Source organism: Diabrotica virgifera, chromosome 10 (assembly GCF_917563875.1).
Source record: "Diabrotica virgifera virgifera chromosome 10, PGI_DIABVI_V3a".
Classification (NCBI taxonomy): Eukaryota; Metazoa; Arthropoda; class Insecta; order Coleoptera; family Chrysomelidae; genus Diabrotica; species Diabrotica virgifera.
Genome location: NC_065452.1, coordinates 154,233,606 through 154,251,182, shown reverse-complemented (window position 1 = coordinate 154,251,182; position 17,577 = coordinate 154,233,606). Strand labels below are relative to the sequence as shown.

The 17,577-nt window shown below is 30.7% G+C and overlaps 1 protein-coding gene across 2 annotated transcripts in view; it reads right to left on the bottom strand.

Annotated features, from left to right (window-relative positions):
• Positions 1-15,275, bottom strand: part of LOC114325434 (nucleoporin Nup188) — a 58,611-nt gene extending 43,336 nt beyond the window's left edge. The window contains exons 1-6 of one of the 2 annotated variants that reach the window (XM_028273504.2): positions 15,217-15,275; positions 11,347-11,575; positions 10,410-10,999; positions 10,120-10,351; positions 8,504-8,767; positions 3,764-4,450 (exon numbers count right to left, since the gene is read on the bottom strand). In XM_028273504.2, the coding sequence (XP_028129305.1) occupies positions 3,764-4,450; positions 8,504-8,767; positions 10,120-10,351; positions 10,410-10,999; positions 11,347-11,575; positions 15,217-15,260 (2,046 nt within the window). In that variant the 5' untranslated portion in view covers positions 15,261-15,275. Of the gene's footprint in view, positions 1-3,763; positions 4,451-8,503; positions 8,768-10,119; positions 10,352-10,409; positions 11,000-11,346; positions 11,576-14,520; positions 14,776-15,216 lie in introns of those variants that run through there. The other variant, XM_028273505.2, reaches the window with a different exon arrangement.
• Positions 15,276-17,577: the final 2,302 nt, after the last annotated feature.

Below are 17,577 nucleotides of genomic sequence, written 5' to 3'. Positions count from 1 at the left end.
ATAATTTTTTTCGTATCTCTTACGACAAACGAGTAATTGGACATCCTCGCACTAATACCGCACCCAGTATATTGTATGCAGGGTGAGGCAGATAAACGGCCTATTAGAAATGTCTTGAGAACTAAAGGCAACAGAATCATGAAAATTGGAATGAAGGGGTTTTGAAGACTGACCTATTTAATGAAAATATTTTCATCTATTTGCTACTTCCGGTTATACCGGAAGTTACTTATAACTTCGTTTTTTTGTAATGAGAAACCCTGTATATTTTTACATTTAGGGATTCTTCTCGATGTCTTCGTTGTTAAAATATAAGGTTTAGTAATGTTATAAGGGTAGTTTAAAAGATAATTACGTTTTTTTTCTTAATTTCGTAGCAACATTCATACCCTGTAGAATTGTAGTAGTTTGACATCAAAAACTCTATTTATGTTCAAATGATTTTGAGTATAGTCTACTATTGTTAAGAATTGTTAGTATAGCTAAATTTTTTATTTTAGTATACAGGGTTGGTCAAAACTCATAATGAGTATTTTCTGAGTTTTCTTAAATACCCTATACCCTGTATTTTAGTATTGTAATGAAATGATATTTTATGGTACTTTTTTATTTCTTAAGCATTTCATATACCTAACTGCTTTAATTTGTGAGTTATTGGTGATTTAAGCCAAACATTAATTGCAACAAAAAATACGTGAAATTTTATTAGGTTGGCCGTGAAAATATTCAATCACAAATAATTTTTCTGCAATAAATACATATTAATCTAGACTGATCCTTAAAATTACCAATAATGGTTGAGCTATCAAAATACCTACGTCTACGTAGTTAAGATTGTTGATGCAATTAACAATTAAGCACAAAATAAAGCAGTTAGGTATAGAGAATGCTTAAGAAATAAAAAAATACCATAAAATATCATTTCATTACAATACTAAAATACAGGGTGTCCCATTTAAGGAAACTCAGAAAATACTTATTCCGAGTTTCGACCAACCCTGTATACTAAAATTCAATATTTAGCTATACTAATATTTTTTAACGATAGTAGACTACATTAGAAATCATTTGAACATAAATAGAGTTTTTGTTGTCAAACTACTACAATTCTACAGGGTGTGAAAGTTGCTACGAAATTAATTAAAAAACGGAATTATCTTTTAAACTACCCTATTTAACATTACAAAACCTCATATTGTAAGAAATAAGACATCGAGCAGAATCCAAAAATGTAAAATATATAGGGTGTCCCATTTAAAAAAAAACGAAGTTATAAGTAACTTCCGGTATAACCGGAAGTAGCAAATAGATGAAAATATTTTCATTAAATAGATCGCTCTTCAAAATCCCTTCATTCCAATTTTCATGATTCTGTTGTTTTTAATTCTCGAGATATTTCTAATAGGCCGTTTATCTGCCTCACCCTATATATTTCTGTTTGATTTATTTAATGCTTTTTAGTTGGTAGATGTTACTTTACTTAAAATATACGTCCCAAACAAATAAATTTTACTACAATTCATTTTTCAACAACTCGGTATCAGGTGTTAGAATTGTAAGTCCAGACAGTATAACTAAGACCCCGTACACATGAGCGCTTAACGCCGCGGTTTACCTGTTAAACGCACTCTTGCATATGTACGATACCATTGTTTGTTCCTTGGCAACTTGAAACGCGGCGTTAGGCAAACGCGGCGTCTAACGCCCTCGTGTGTACGGGGTTTAATATATTGGACTCTTTTAAATAACGATCAATACATTAGTATGCGTCATCAGCTTCTTCCGCAAATTTAATTTGCTTCAATTAAATAAATGAGTTTACCCTAATTACACTTACACCCCTTAAGTACCCATAATATTATCGAGAATAAAAACCGGGGTAATAAAAACTCGGATGCCTGATGTGTCGGGTCTATCAGTCTAGACAAAATGCATAAAACATGGCAGCTCTCAAAATACCTTTTGTTAAATAAGTACTGTCATTTGAAATAAAACTCAGATTATTTATGCCCTACTCTTTATGGTTCTGAATATACTTTCTCGTGGAATGTTTTTCTCTGAATATTTTCTACATCGGATTTTCAATTAGGAAATGGTCAGAAATTCCTGAAATGTGAATGCTTTATTGTAGACCAGGGCGGATCTGTGAAAAAACGTCTAAATGTGAGATATGATAACTTCAGTAAGAATAATTGGCTTATTCTCCTTCTCAATTAAGTCCGGAACATTAATAAAAATATTCAAAAAATACTAAAAACATCGTTTTTTTTTTCTACTTTCGTTGCTTATAACTTTAAAAAGATTCATTTTGGAGCAAAGTCGTAATGAAATAAAATAAAGATAATTGTATTCTCTATGAGACACGACGTGTTAAAAATATTTTAATTTATTACCCTTGCTGCCAGGTAGCAACAAATAAACAAAAAGGGGGAAAAGCCTTTTCTTATTAATGTTTTTAAACCATTTAGATTGCATTCAGGACCGTCATAAGCCTAGAAAATCTTTGATAGTATACAGGGCTGGTCGAAACTTGAATGAATATTTCCTGAGTTTTCTTAAATGGAACACCATGTATTTTAGTATTGTAATGAAATACTCTTTTATGGTACTTTATTATTTCTTAAGCATTCGAATTGCTTTAATTTGTGTTATTCGTGATTCTTTAAGCCAAACATTAATTCAAACAACAATTATGTGAAATTTTATTAGGTTGGCCATGAAAATATTCAATCAAAAATCATTTTTCGAAAAAGAAACATACCTAATAATCTAGACTGATCTTTAATTTATTAATATTGGATGAGATATCAAAATGCACAAGTATTAAGATTATTGGTGTGTAAAATATTAATAAACACGCACAATATTCTACTTAGTTGGCTATGACTTTTGACACTAAACTAGCTTAAAATTTGACATTAGACTATTTGTATTGTTCCAGTTGCTTTAATACTATTACTAACATTAATTTTTTTTAAATAGGAACTAATTAATATGGTTTTTGTGCTAGGAGAGTGTAAAAAAACTGTGCGATTAGCAATAAGAATTTATCATTAGCAATTTCCTGATAGACGACAACCAAAACGAGAAACTTGTCAAAGTTTACTAGAACTTAAGCAAGTTAAGTGTCAAAGTCATAGCCAACTAGGTAGAATATTGTGTGTTATTATTAATATTTTACACACCAACAATCTTTGATATCTTATCCAATATTAATAAATTAAGGATCAGTCTAGCTAGATTAATATATATTTTTTTCGAAAAATTATTTTTGAACGAATATTTTCACGGCCAGCCTAATAAAATTTCACGTAATTGTTGTTGCAATTAATACTTGGCCCAAAGAATCATGAATAACACTCACACATTAAAACAATTGGGTAAATATATTAAAAATCATTTAAAATTTTTTTTATGTCAAATCACTACGAATCTACAGTGTGTTACGAAATTAATAAAAAAAACGTAATTTTCGTTTAAATTACCTCGTAAACTACCTACATACTTTTAAACGAGTAATTCGACTTTCTCGCACAAATGCCGTGCACTGTATATAAAAATATATCCAATCAAAACTGGAACATAGCAGAAATGAAGATGTTAGACGACAAATGGGAGTAAGAGAAAAGATCACCGATAAAATATTACCCGACAACTTATATTGTATGGTCACGTGGAAAGAATGAATGGCAATAGATGTTAAAATAAAGCGTTAAAATATAAAATAATAATATTACTAAACATTTTAGAGATTGCTACTCACTTTAACAATATAATTGAGGAACTCCAAATACTCCACCAATAATGGATGCGTATCTTTAATTTCTTCTTCTTTTAAGGCTTGAATGAGGTAGCTTTTGGATGAAATTTGCCAGAACAAAGTATCCTTGTGGTCCCTATTGTAATGTGGTACCACCGGCATAAATTTCTTCCTGTGGTCAATTGGAAACGCTTCCATAAAATCGAGAAAACCCTGTTTGACCAATGTTGAGTGTATCGAAAAATATAGCAAAATAAGTTCATAATCCATCTTCTCTCCTTCACAAAATCTAGCAGGAACTATATGTAATCTAGCTACAAGGGTTCTAAGTTCAGGATCTTTTTTATAGTCACCCTTATATTCCTTCAAGTAATGATGTATGAACTCATACCCTGCCACAACAAGCTTTTTGAGTTTTTTAAAAACACTGGGTGGTGTAAGGCCAAAACAGGCAGAATGTAACGATTTTATGTGTTGTTCCAATAGTAAGAAGAAACTAAAAGAGTACTTGAGTTGTACCAAATCAGTGTCTCTACATCTGAACCTCTCAATAAGGGTACCATAAGGTATCATAAACAATTTGCTGTCTGTGAATAATTGTAGATTTTCTTTCAATGTGGAACTATTTTCGTGGGAGATCCAAGCGTTTTCAGTCAGAAACGTAGGAAGACGTTTCAATAATACCACAATCTGAAAATAGAAACGCATATAGTGAATTATTTCTTTCAAAACATGGGTCATTCCATTTCAAATCACTCAATTTTGGAACAAAAAAAATTTTGGACCTCCGATTTGTCTGAAAATTGGTATATAGCTTCTGCGGGACGTAAAAATAAGATATGTAAGGTCAAAAAATCTTCTTCTTCTTTTTTTTCTCAAAATGTTATTTTATGCGTTTTTACAGTGATTTGGTGTTTATTTATACAAATTTGCATAGTCTATCGTAAAGTATCAATGGAAAACATAATATTTTAATAGAAGGGACTCAAATATTTCATTATATGGCATTATAACAAGTTACTTTGATTCAAAACAAGCTTTTGATCAAATTGTATAGTGTAGAAAACGTTAAAATACCGTTTTTTACATTTTTCTCCATTCCCAAAATACATCATAATCGATTTGGCTGAAAGTTTGCCCACAGATAGACAAAACATAGGACTTTAAGTGGTAAGAAGGATTTTAATTATATTACAATACCAAAAAAGTTACATGCAATATTATAGTCAAAAATATAGGCGTCTACCGTAAGTATAATTAACTCGAAAATATCGACCTCACGACAAAAATTGTTAAAAAGAAATTGTAATAATTATAAATACGATTTATTTGGAACAATTTCAGTTCCTACCATTTTTGTCAAAAAGTTAAAAATGGCGGAGATATTGAGCAAAAGAGGTTCTCCTTTAAAATCAAGATGGCGGCTAACGTAACGGAGGAATTCATTCGTAATTTTAAATTTAGGCTACTACTGACTCCCCTAAAGATCAGAAAAATAAAATTTTGGGCAGCTCGGCATTCAAGGTCAAATGCTATCCCGACTGGACTAATATATACTTTTGAGTCTGATATTACTGCATGTAACTTTTTTGGTATTGTAATATAATTCAAATCCTTCTAACCACTTAAAGTCCTATCTTTTGGCTATCTGTGGGCAAATTTTCAGCCAAATCGATGATGTATTTTGGGAATGGAGGAAAATGTAAAAAACGGTATTTTAACGTTTTTTACACTATAAAATTTGATCAAATACTTGTTTTGATTCAAAATAACTTGTTATAATGCCATTTAATGACATTTTTGAGTCCATTCTATTAAAATATTGTTTTTCATTGATACTTTACGACAAAAAATGCAAAGTTGTTTAAATAAACACCAAATCACTGTAAAATCGCATAAAATAACATTTTGAGAAAAAAAGAAGAAGAAGATTTTTTGACCTTAAATATCTTATTTTTACGTCCCGCAGAAGCTATATACCAATTTTCAGACAAATCGGAGATCCAAAATTTTTTGCCTGAGTGATTTGACATGGAATGTACCTAAAACAAAACTTTTATAAAGACAAAAACTACAGTATATTTATTATTAACAATGCCTTATAATAATATGATTGATTCCAATGAAAAGGAGTTACAACGACTTATAAACAGGGTGACCGACATGTGTGTTGAAATGGGCTAAAACTTAAGAGCCAGAGGCTCCTTCTATAAACTAAAGAGAAATTTTAAAACTTTAAAAAGGGTAGTTCGCTGTACACCTTTGATAAGTCAACATAGAATGACAATGAAGTAAACACTTCTGTCGTATGTAGGTAAGTATATGAATTTATTAAAAATTCTTTAATATTTATCCACAAGATAGTGGAAAATTACAATACACAAAGTATTGAGCAGGGCACCAAAGCAAAAACTTCAGCCTAGAACAGTGGTCGGCAAAGTGCGGCTCCAGAGCCGCATGTGGCTCTTTGGCTCCTTAGGTGCGGCTCTGGCACAAATATCCACGGAAACCGCAATCATATTTTCATTGAAAAAAACTTAGTAGAAAAAACATTATCTACATCTTATTCTGATAAATTAGCTTTAATCAAACTTACACTATTTGTCAAAAATCTCTTAATACTACGATAACCGAGTTGAAATTTTCTCCTTTTGAAATTGGCATTTAATAGCTTTGAAATAAAATTTCTGGATTTAAGAACAAGGAAGTATGGAGCTCTAAATTCGAACGTCTTTGTGTTGTATTTTAAATATTGGAGAAGAAAAAAATGTTCACAAAACAAGTGGTTTGCTTTGAATCACCTGGAGAAGGAAGACATGATCATTTTCAACGCTTGGAATAGTATTGCTGATTCTTATGATGAGCTTAAAAGGCTCACGTTTGCTGTTCTTTCCCTTTTCGGTTCTGCATATCAATATTTAAAAAAAAATGGATTTTGCGCCAAAAATTTTGTAAAAAATACAGTGTTGTAGTAAATAAAACCTTACAAAACGAACGAAAATAGAAGTTTATACGCTGATTAGAAACGAAGATATCGCCAAAAAACGAAAAAACATATTTTAATTTTTTGGGGGGTTATGGATGGGGCCAGAGGTTTAAAAACTTTTTTTGGTCGAATACTTTTTGATATAGAACATGTGGTTTTTTTGAAATATCGTTGGGAGCATTTTTCACTATCTTAACCGACTGGACTCTTCAGTTTTATTTAGTGTAATAAAAGTTTGCTTAACAAGCAGATTTGGCTCCCAATTTTTTTTTTAAATTGTTGTAATGTTCATATTTGGCTCTTTGGCTAAAACGTTTGCCGACCACTGGCCTAGAACACAGTTATACCGGGTGTCCACTAATATGTTCCTCCATTTTAACTGCCTATAACTTCTAAACGGCTCAAGATAGAAATATGCGGTTTTCGCTGAAATATTTTAGTAAAAGTTTTGTCTGAATGGATTGAGTTTTTTATATCGCTTTCAAGTACGAAAAAAATGGCGGATTTTTGAAAAAAACTTTGTTGACTTTTTTTTAATGGAACACCCGGTATATCTTTTTTGGAAATTGAAAGAACGGTCATTCACCTATCCAGAGATATAAAGTTTTTATAATCGGTTGTCAAATGACTGAGTAATTAATTTTTAAAATGAGAGGTGCAACGTGGATATCACATAACTAAGCAAATTAATATTATGTTATGTGATTTCCACATTGCATCTCTCATTTTAAAAATCAATTGCTCAGTCATTTGACAACCGATTTTAAAAAACTTTATATCGCTGGATAGGTAAACGACCGTTCTTTCAATTTACAAAAAAAAAATACTGGGTGTTTCAATAAAAAAAGTCAACAACGTTTTTTTTTTAAATCCGCCATTTTTTATTTAAAAGCGATATAAAAAAATTCAATCTATTCAAACAAAACTTACTAAAATAAAACATTTCAGCGAAAACCGCATATTTCTATCTTGAGTCGTTTAGAAGTTATAGGCAGTTAAAATGGGGGAAAATATAAGTGGACACCCGGTATATTGATCTAGAGGGTAAAATTTGTTATAATTACATGTTTACCCAAAGATTCCTGATACACTTACTCTAGGCACCCTACTTTTGTCCTCTAGATCGCATAACTGTGTTAATCGTCTCAGTGAAAATTACTTCTGGTGTCCTATCTGAGTTCATCTAAAAGATGGATTCCTCAGGTATAGTCCCAGTGGTATTTGTGTGACTATTGAATACACAATTATGTCTCCAATATTGTTTGCTTTAAGTCACAGGATGGTCATAAAGATGGTCATAGAGACTTGTGATAGTCTCTAAAGATACCTTTCCTATGGTATTCAAGGCTCCTGTCATATTTAGAAGCATTTGTCTTTGTAAGGTGGTGAGAGAGGTCATACAACATTGCAAAACCGTCTATGTTATAATGAAGGACAACCTTCATGACCTCCAATGAATAATGAACAAGAAGTTGAATATGGAAAACAACATGGGCTATCAATAAACATCAAGAAAACTAAATTTATGAAGATATCAAAATCTGAAAATAATAATGAAAACAAGTACAAAACTACAACTACCTTGGCACAATAAGTAATCACACATACGATTAGTCCAAAGAAATCAAAATACGAATAGAAAAAGCACGAACAAACTTCAATAAAATGAGCAAAAGAGAACTGAAATTATTAGAATATCTAATTTTAAAGAAAAAAAAATTAAATAATGATTATATTTACATGTTTAATTTACTCACCGATGCACATTTCTCTGGACTAGATAATAAAGACTTGGAAAGCTCCAAAAATGGTTCATACATGTATGGGAAACAATCCAACGCAGATTTATAAATTGATTGAAATATTTCAACATTCGCTACTCCTTTTACTTGTACAAGGACCGATAGTATTTCGGGAATTCCTTCTTGTTCGTAAATAGCTTGATAATCACTATAGATGTCTTTACTCTGATTCAGTAAAAAGTTTACAGCGTCCGCCATTAGGATTTCAGCTTTAGTTCCCTGTAACAAAGAAATATTTATATTTTATATCTACAAATAAGCCTATCAATTTTAACTTAAAATGTGTATTCCTTGAAATACTATATATATTTATATGGGGATACGGTCTTGCAAGTGATAACAATAGTTACAGTTGGTTGATTTTCACTTCGTAATAAACTTCAAATGATTGGGGAATAATTACAAATTAGAAAATTCAACATGGAAGCATTCATATCACAAGAAGTACATGCGCAAATAAAACTGAGGAACGCAACAAAAATAGGGGAAAACTATACTCGTACGCCATAGAAACAGAAACCTTAACGGAGAAAATTGGATATTAAATAAAAAGTAAGTTGAAGCACCATAAAGATCTGACATCAAAAGAAAAGGAAATACAGAAAGGAATAGTTAAAATAGCAAAGAAACAAAAAAGTAAAGGAAAATAGACAAAAATAAGCTATAAGAAGCTGACGGGAAGGAATGGACATGGGATGAAGAAAAACAACAACTAAAAGAAAATAGCAGAGTAAAATTGCCAAGGGTCTAGTAGAACTAGAAGACTAGAGGAATATGACTACGAATACGAATTGAAAATGAAACAAACAAGAACAACAAACGAAAATAAACAACTGGGAATGAAATTATAAAAATAAGAAAGAACCATGTTCAAGAGTGGGGGATAAAGAGATATTTTGTAGTGGGATTGGTTAGAAGATTTGGGGTAACAGCTTAGATTAATGAAAACACCTTCTTAAATCTATGGGTAACAGGAAAATATAGAAAGATAATATTAACGTACATGCGCCCACTGAAGATAAAGATGTGGAAACCAAAACAGAGTTTTTCAAAAAGCTAAGCACCCTAAAAGGGAATGTACAGAAATACGATGTAAAATAATCATTGGGGACATGAATGAGAAAGTCGGAAAATGGAAATATATAGAAGAATAACAGGGCGACGAAGTTTGCATAAATAATCAAATGAAAATGGGAAACAGTTATCGAATTTGCTACAGAAGAAAATGAAAATAGCTAGCACAAGTTTTTACCATAATTCATTAGGTAGCATGGACTATCCCCCCCCCCTCAATGGAATAGTAAAAAATCAGATAGATCATGGCCTAATAGGAAACAAAAACAAACAAAATAGTATAATAAAATAGACTAAGTTATTATCTTGATGTCGCGATTATAAATGTCGAAAATAAATTGTACAACATAACTGTATATAAATTTAATATAAATAAGTGTAAACAAATTAAAATTAAAGACTAATAATTTAGTGTTTTCAATTAAAATAATGTTAATAAATAAATAAGTAAAGACGTAATAATATGTTGATATGTATCATAAAAAATAAGTTCTTACCTGAAACATCTTATGTTTCATGACCTTGTAGAGGGATTTAAAAACGTTTTTCTTTAAAACTTGTTCAATATCTACAAGAATACCTCTTTTTTCTCTATCTGTATTCTCTCTAGTAGTAAATTTGAATAATGACCACGTATAAAAAACAATATCATCGTTTCCTGGTCTTTTGAGAAAATCCAACATTTCTTCCAGAGATGGTTCAAATTTTTTCCATAGTTCTGGTGTTCTCCTAAAAATTAAGTGTATTGGATATTGGAAAATAATAAAATTATGATAATAGTACTTACCAAACCTTCTCAAACAGGGCTAAAACCAAAACAATTTCTGCATTTTTTATTTCCAATAAATCATCTTTTCTAGATATTTTTAATGAATCTGGATACAAAGGAGCTCTACCAAAAAAATGTCTGATACAAATAGAAAGGAATTTTTCGATATCTCCTTGCACCAATTTATAACGAGGTAATATATCCATCAATATAAACACCATTTCTACTTGTTCCCTGTTATTTCTATGAATCCATTCCTTCAAAAGATCTTCTGTAACTAAATGACATGATTGCTTACTGATTTCTTTGGTCAGTTCTTTAAATGATTGGACAGACATCTTCCACAATTTAGACATATCAACAGCACTTAGAAATGCTTGAAACTTTTTATAGTGCCTATCAAATTTATTATCAGCATTTTCTAAGATATGTCTTAAGGTTTTTACCAGAAACAGTCGCTCTAATGAGTAAAAATCCCATATGCGCTCAATTAAGATATCAAGTTTTGAATTAAACCTAATTATATTCTTCAATTCATCTCGTTTTCCATGGTATTCGTATACTAGAAAGTTGCAAATCGTATCCCAAGTCTGATTTGCACACAAATTCTAAAAAAGAACAGATAATAGAACGATATAAGTAGATAAACAAATAAAAAATTTGGAGCTGAGTGCAGAGTCGGCTAGTTTAAAGGTAAGCACACACTGGTTTGGATAAGCCTGCAATGTTTTTTTAATATCTTCGTGTATTCAAAATTCAAATGAACAAATATGAAGAGGACACTTATAAAAGCAGTTGAAATGAATCAAATAGAAGCAATTAAGTACCAGGGTTTCATAATGAAGCAAAATATATTGACATCCATGTAATGTAATCATGTATTACACTGTAATATACCAAAATATATATCTAAATAAATATCTAAAAATAATATCAAATATAGTTATGACTATACCATTCTTCTACTCAAAGTATGAACAAAATTGCACATCTCATCATCCTCAACTATTTCCTTGCAATAACAAGTGTCTCTCCAGAGTATAAAAGCCTCTCTAGTGTAGGGTCTGTACATTTGTAGAACATCTGTAATATGTTTCTTACAGATATCCATTACTTCTTTCACTACATGTTCCCCTACATGTTGTTCTTTTGGACCAATGATGGGATATACCCTCATCCAGATCCTGCAAATATCAAGAAAATAAAATTTAAAAATTGCATATTTTGTTTAATGTTACATAAGCAGCATACAGTAAAACCTCGATATAACGGGGGGACTGGATGTCCGTTAAAGCCGAAAGTCTGTTGTATAAAAATAGGTTTAAAATCAATCAAATTTTTTTTGAAATTATGTAGGTACTCTATTTAGTTACAGTGTACAAATCTGTAAGTTAAAAAAGAATATAGCTCGCTACAGAATATATACGAATACATTCACTATAGTTGTTTGCTACTTTTTTACTTTCCTACTTCATCTAAAAACTTTCTGTAATATACTCATTTGGTTGACAAAATTATTCACTGATTCATGGGTTGAATAAGCGATGTATTTTTTGGCAAAACATACAATTAAAGTTGCCATCTTCTGAATTTAGAATACTTTCAGGGGGATTAGCAGGAGCTTTGTCTAAAATCAATAAATCTTTCACCTCTTTAGGCAGTATTACCAGTTTCTTCTCTTGAAATTTTCTCACTGCAGATACAAATCCTTTAAAAACTAATTTTTGAAAATATCTCTGGTGAACCATGCCCTATTAGAGTTATAATATGAAACTGGCAGATGATGCCTTTTGATGATTATATCTTTGACAACACTAGTTTACGAGATTTACCAACAATTATAGTAGTCAATCGGGTGTTAGCACAAAGCAGTGCCGAGATCCTGTCTCTGTTGTTTTTCCTTCTAGAATTCGATTTTTTGATATATTTTTAGATATTTTTTGCATTCAAATTTTTTTTACATTTAATCTGATTTTTTGTCCATTATATACGAAGTCCATTAAATAGAGGTCCGTTCTGTCGAGGTTTTACTGTATTAGCAGAAAATAAGAAACCTTACAAGTAAAACCTTAATTGCAAATATTAATTAAAAAAGGTCTAGATCAACTAACCATATTAATGGTTTGTTTCAGAAACCACAAAAAACGTTTTTGATGTCATTGATAGTAACTTATCTATGCCATAAATAGTGATAGTCAAAAGTCAAAATATTACTCTTAAACATAACAGAATAATAGTCACACTTAAGCAAGAAATTTTCAAACAACCAAGAAAAAGAAAATGGAAAAAACACCAAGTAGAGCAGCTCTAAGATAAGGAGTATTAAGGGGCTATCCTAGTGTAAAAGTACGAAATTCATAAACTTTTTTGGGAATTTCTAAAATAAAAAGTACTGTACCAATTCTTTTGAAAATTTGTATGAGCATTTATTATAAAAAGAAGTACATGTAAAACAATTTTCATAGAAAAATATTGAAAATTAAATTAATTATGCGCCATCAACTGGCACCGTGAAAATAAAAACATAGCTCCACTGCTACTGCTGCAGTGATTGGGCCTAATAGAGATCCTGAAACACAAAATTTCAAAGTAATTATTGAAATATAATTTATTTTCTATACCATCAACTAAGGGTTTTAAGGGTTTTTTGATGGGATAAAAAATGTCAAATTGGCGGTTTTTGAAACTGAAAATGTTTTCTCTAATTTAAAAAAAAAATTCAATACTTTGTCATTTTTCCAAATTTTAATATTTTGCAAAAATCCTAGTTGATGGTACAGGAAATAACTTATATTTCAATAATCACTTTAAAATTTTATGTTTCAGGATCTCTATTAGTCCCAATCACTGCAGCAGTGGGGCCACGTTTTTATTTTCACGGTGCCAGTAAATGGGGCATAAATTGTTCAATTTTTAATATTTTTTTATGAAAATTGTTTTACATGTACTTCTTTTTATAATAAATACTCATGCAAATTTTCAAAGCAATTGGTACAGTAATTTTTATTTTAGAAATTCCCAAAAAAATTATATGGATTTCGTACTTATACACTAGGATAGCCCCTTAAAAAGAATATAGGAATAAATAAACAGGAAATTTGGATGATTATTAATGATATTAAGTACACATTGGCAGAATGCCAAAGAAATGAAAGGCAGAATTTACAAAACAGTCATTAGACCAATAATGACATACGTTGCAGAAACACGACCTGACACAGAGAGGACAAAAAAATTGCTCGAAACAGTGGAGATGAAAACCCTTCGAAAAATCGATGGTACTAAGACTCTATGGGATAGAGCTAGAAGTACAGATATACGACGGAGATGCAAGGTGTATAACATTAATAACTGGATAAGAAACAGAATAATAGAATGGAATGACCACATAAGCCAAATGACAACAAATAAAGTAGTAAAGACAGCGAGAGATGGTTCCCCAATAGGAAGACGATCAGTGGGAAGACCACGAAAATGATGGAACGACAACTCACTAGAGGCACATTGAAAAAACAGACAGAGTCATGTCTATACAAAAAGTAGAAGTACACATTGACCTACCACAACATACATTCCAGTTACTGGGTGTGTTCGGACGACTACAGCGGCTGGACAGCTGAGCCAATGGTAGCGTTTAGACGACACCGCTGGAAGTCAGCCGCTGAGAGATTTACTAAGCTTTCCCTATCACTGCTGGATACAACCACTCAGCCGATTTCTGCTGGCAGTCAGCCACTATGGTCGTCCGAACACAACCATTGTTTTGATTTAACTTGTTTGAAAATGATTCATGACGTGTGGGAAAAGATAAAATGGAACAACTATATCATATCTAAGAATTTAGTGCAAATTTGAATTCATTCTTCGGAGAAGCTTTTGCAATTCAGATAGTTGTCTATATATTCTTGTCAACTCTTTTAAAGATAAGTATTTAGAGTCATACCATACTAATTATGTCTTATATTATATAAAAAAAGACATGTCCACAATTTGATTGTGTGAGAACCTATTATTCAAATGTTTATTTATTATTTTTAATTCAACAATATCTACTAAAATTAATTTTCTTAGAGCAAGTTTGGCTAGTAGATCAATATTTAAGGCAATATTAATAAATAATTTTACTTACGTGAGGCTCATCCTTATATTTTTTATAAATTTTAAACTTAAAACATCTAATTTGAGTTGAACAAGCAAATGTAAAAGAACATAAAAACTAACACCAATTTCAGGAATAAATTACTAAAAGTTTGGAAGTTTTATTCGTTTCAAAAAATTAAATAATACACAAATGAAAACATAAACTAACCCTTAAATACAAAACTTAAAGGTAAGGTTACAAAATTTCAACCGCTTTGCATGGAGTTATCTGTCTCTTTTTGAAGCACAATCTTAGATAGAGGTAGCTTGACAAATAAAAGACAGTGTGGTTGCATACATTCCGGCACGGCAGATTAAAATTTAAAAATGTGTACAATTTTATTAGTTTTAATTTTCAATAGAATGGACATAAAGACTAGATGATATTTTACTGTACAAGTATTTATTATGTAAATTTTTAAAGTATGGACTCTGGGTAACACAAGATCCTTGTGTTATAATATTTTATATCCCGCTGTACCAGTGGAGGATCTACGGAAAGGGAAAATTTTCTCCCTAACAAGATCCAAAACTAAAGAAAAAATTGTTGAAATATAAAAATATATACCTGACACGAAACTTAAAGCACAGACAGACAAATTCAAGCCAATAAACACGATAGTTAGGAAAATTAAGTGAACTTAATGCATAATAATATCCCATGTAATAAACATATTTCTCATACCAAATTAACTCTTCATAATAATTATAATATATTATATTCGTCATTTTCTGTTACTGGCAGGATCATTTTAGAAAGCAGACCATGGTCGACATTTTTTGAAAGTCTATTTTTTGTTGAAATCACTTAAGGATATACACTCGCGCTTACTGAATAGTTTAGAGTTTAGACAACATTAGTTTCACTTTCGTTTTTATAAATACATACTGTAAAATTGCATTCTCGTATGAATTTACTAAATGTCAAATTGATTGTCAAAAATTTGATGCCAGCAAGACATGGACATTGACGGGGAGACAAAAATCCAGAGTCAATGCTATGGAAATGAGGTTCCTGAGGAAAATAGCAAACAGAAAGAGGACAGACAAAATATGAAACAAAACAATTAGACAAAACCTAAAACTAGAACCAATAAATGAAAACATAGTGGAGGGACAACTTAGATGGTTCAGGCACATGTGTAGAATGTCAAACGAGAGGCTTACAAAACGAGTGTTCAAAACGAGAGTGCAGGGGAAAAACAAAAGAGGAAGACCAAGAGTTATGTGGGTAGATGAAATCAGGAAAGAAGTAGATAAGAAGGGATCGACATTGGAAAGTGCAAGAAACCTAACGCAAGATCGGAAAGCATGGAGACTACAATGCCAAACTCAACTCCACCAGCCTTACACCTAAAGGTAGAAAGCTTAGGACTAAGTAAGTAAATTTGATGCGTGGCGAACCAAATTCGTAAAAATATCCATATGTCTTTAGTTGGTCACGAGCGAAGTATGGCATGTCATAAAATTTGTTCGAATTTTAATCTGCAGGTTTTGTCTTATCCGTTAGTGCAGTGTTGCCAATCGGCGGATAATTATCCGATTTGCGTACCTTTTTGAGAGTTGTCGTATCTTCTTCGTATCTTTAAATAAATCGGATATTTGCGGATATTTTTCAGTGTATCTACCATCGACTAAAACTTTCTCATCCATATATTCCCAACACCAACAACACATTAATTTTGTTTGGTTCCACCCAAATTTTTATAAATAGCCTATACTGGATGAATGTTAGTGACATCCGATACTTTTCATCTTTTGACAAAAGGGACATGTGCCGATTCTTTTGTTTAGAATTTAAATGCACAAGTGCATCCACTTTTAGGCATACTAATCCCATTCAAATTTCAAAAACCGTCTGCTATGCCGTCTGATGTTATTTATGAGTTTCTAGTTTTTAGTCTTTAAACTTATGAAAGCTAATTCACGGACGATTTAGTTTTATGAGATGTAGTTAAATCTAGTTCTTTTTTGTAAAGTTCTATCAAATCTAATATCTTAAACAAAACCATTTCATCAAAACATGTTATACTTACCTAATTATATTTATGATTTTTTTGAGGAATGTAATGGTACTATGCAGAAAAGAACTTTCCGGCACAGAAACGTCACTTTTTTGCACACTACTGTCAGTTATTATGTGAGAAAATATTAAGTTTGTTAACATAAAATTGTGCAGAAAAATGCATTTGGAATATTGGTTGTAGAAAAATCTACTTATTTGAAACTAGTATTATCTAGATATCTACTAATTAACTCAAAAATCCTTCAAATTTTTTGCCTATAAAAATTATTTAGTCGGGCATTAACGTTGAACGCACCACGGGTATTATGGATAATAACTTTGATACCTTAATAACTACAAGACTGTCAAATACATTTCTATTGTTTTAGTTATAATAAATCTTTAGTTGTTAAAAGAGCGTAGGCGCAAAATTTCGGACCAATAATCTTTAACGTATTAATTTTTTTCGAATCCTGAGAAAACTAATAAATATTTTTGAAAAATTGGAACGCAGAATGAAATATTACATTATTACCGAGGGCTGAAAGACCCTTAGAATAAACAAAATGTTTCTTTTTGATATTTGAAATTAAAAATCACACTTAATATTCTCTTTTCCTTTTACCCCTGTAACATATTAGAATAAAAATTATAGAAGTCTTCAGGGACTTTCGGCCCTCGGTAATAATGTTATCTTTCATTCTGCGTTTAAATTTTTAAATAATACTTATTAACTTTCTCAGGACTCGAAAAAAATAATGCATTTTAAAAGCATTGACCAGAAATTTTGCGCCTATGCTCTTAATGTAGCTGTAGTTTATTTTGTATTGATTTATTTATTATTTATTTTTCCAGTACCTAGTTTTAGGTAGTTATTACGTTTTAATAAAATAATATTTAAAAGTGATTTTTTTTACTTGAATAATTATAATAAATTAATATAACGATCCAAATAATGAAATATTTAGATTTATTTATTTATTTAGAATTTAACACTTACGATAATACAAAATACGAATAATATAATAATAGTAAGTAAAT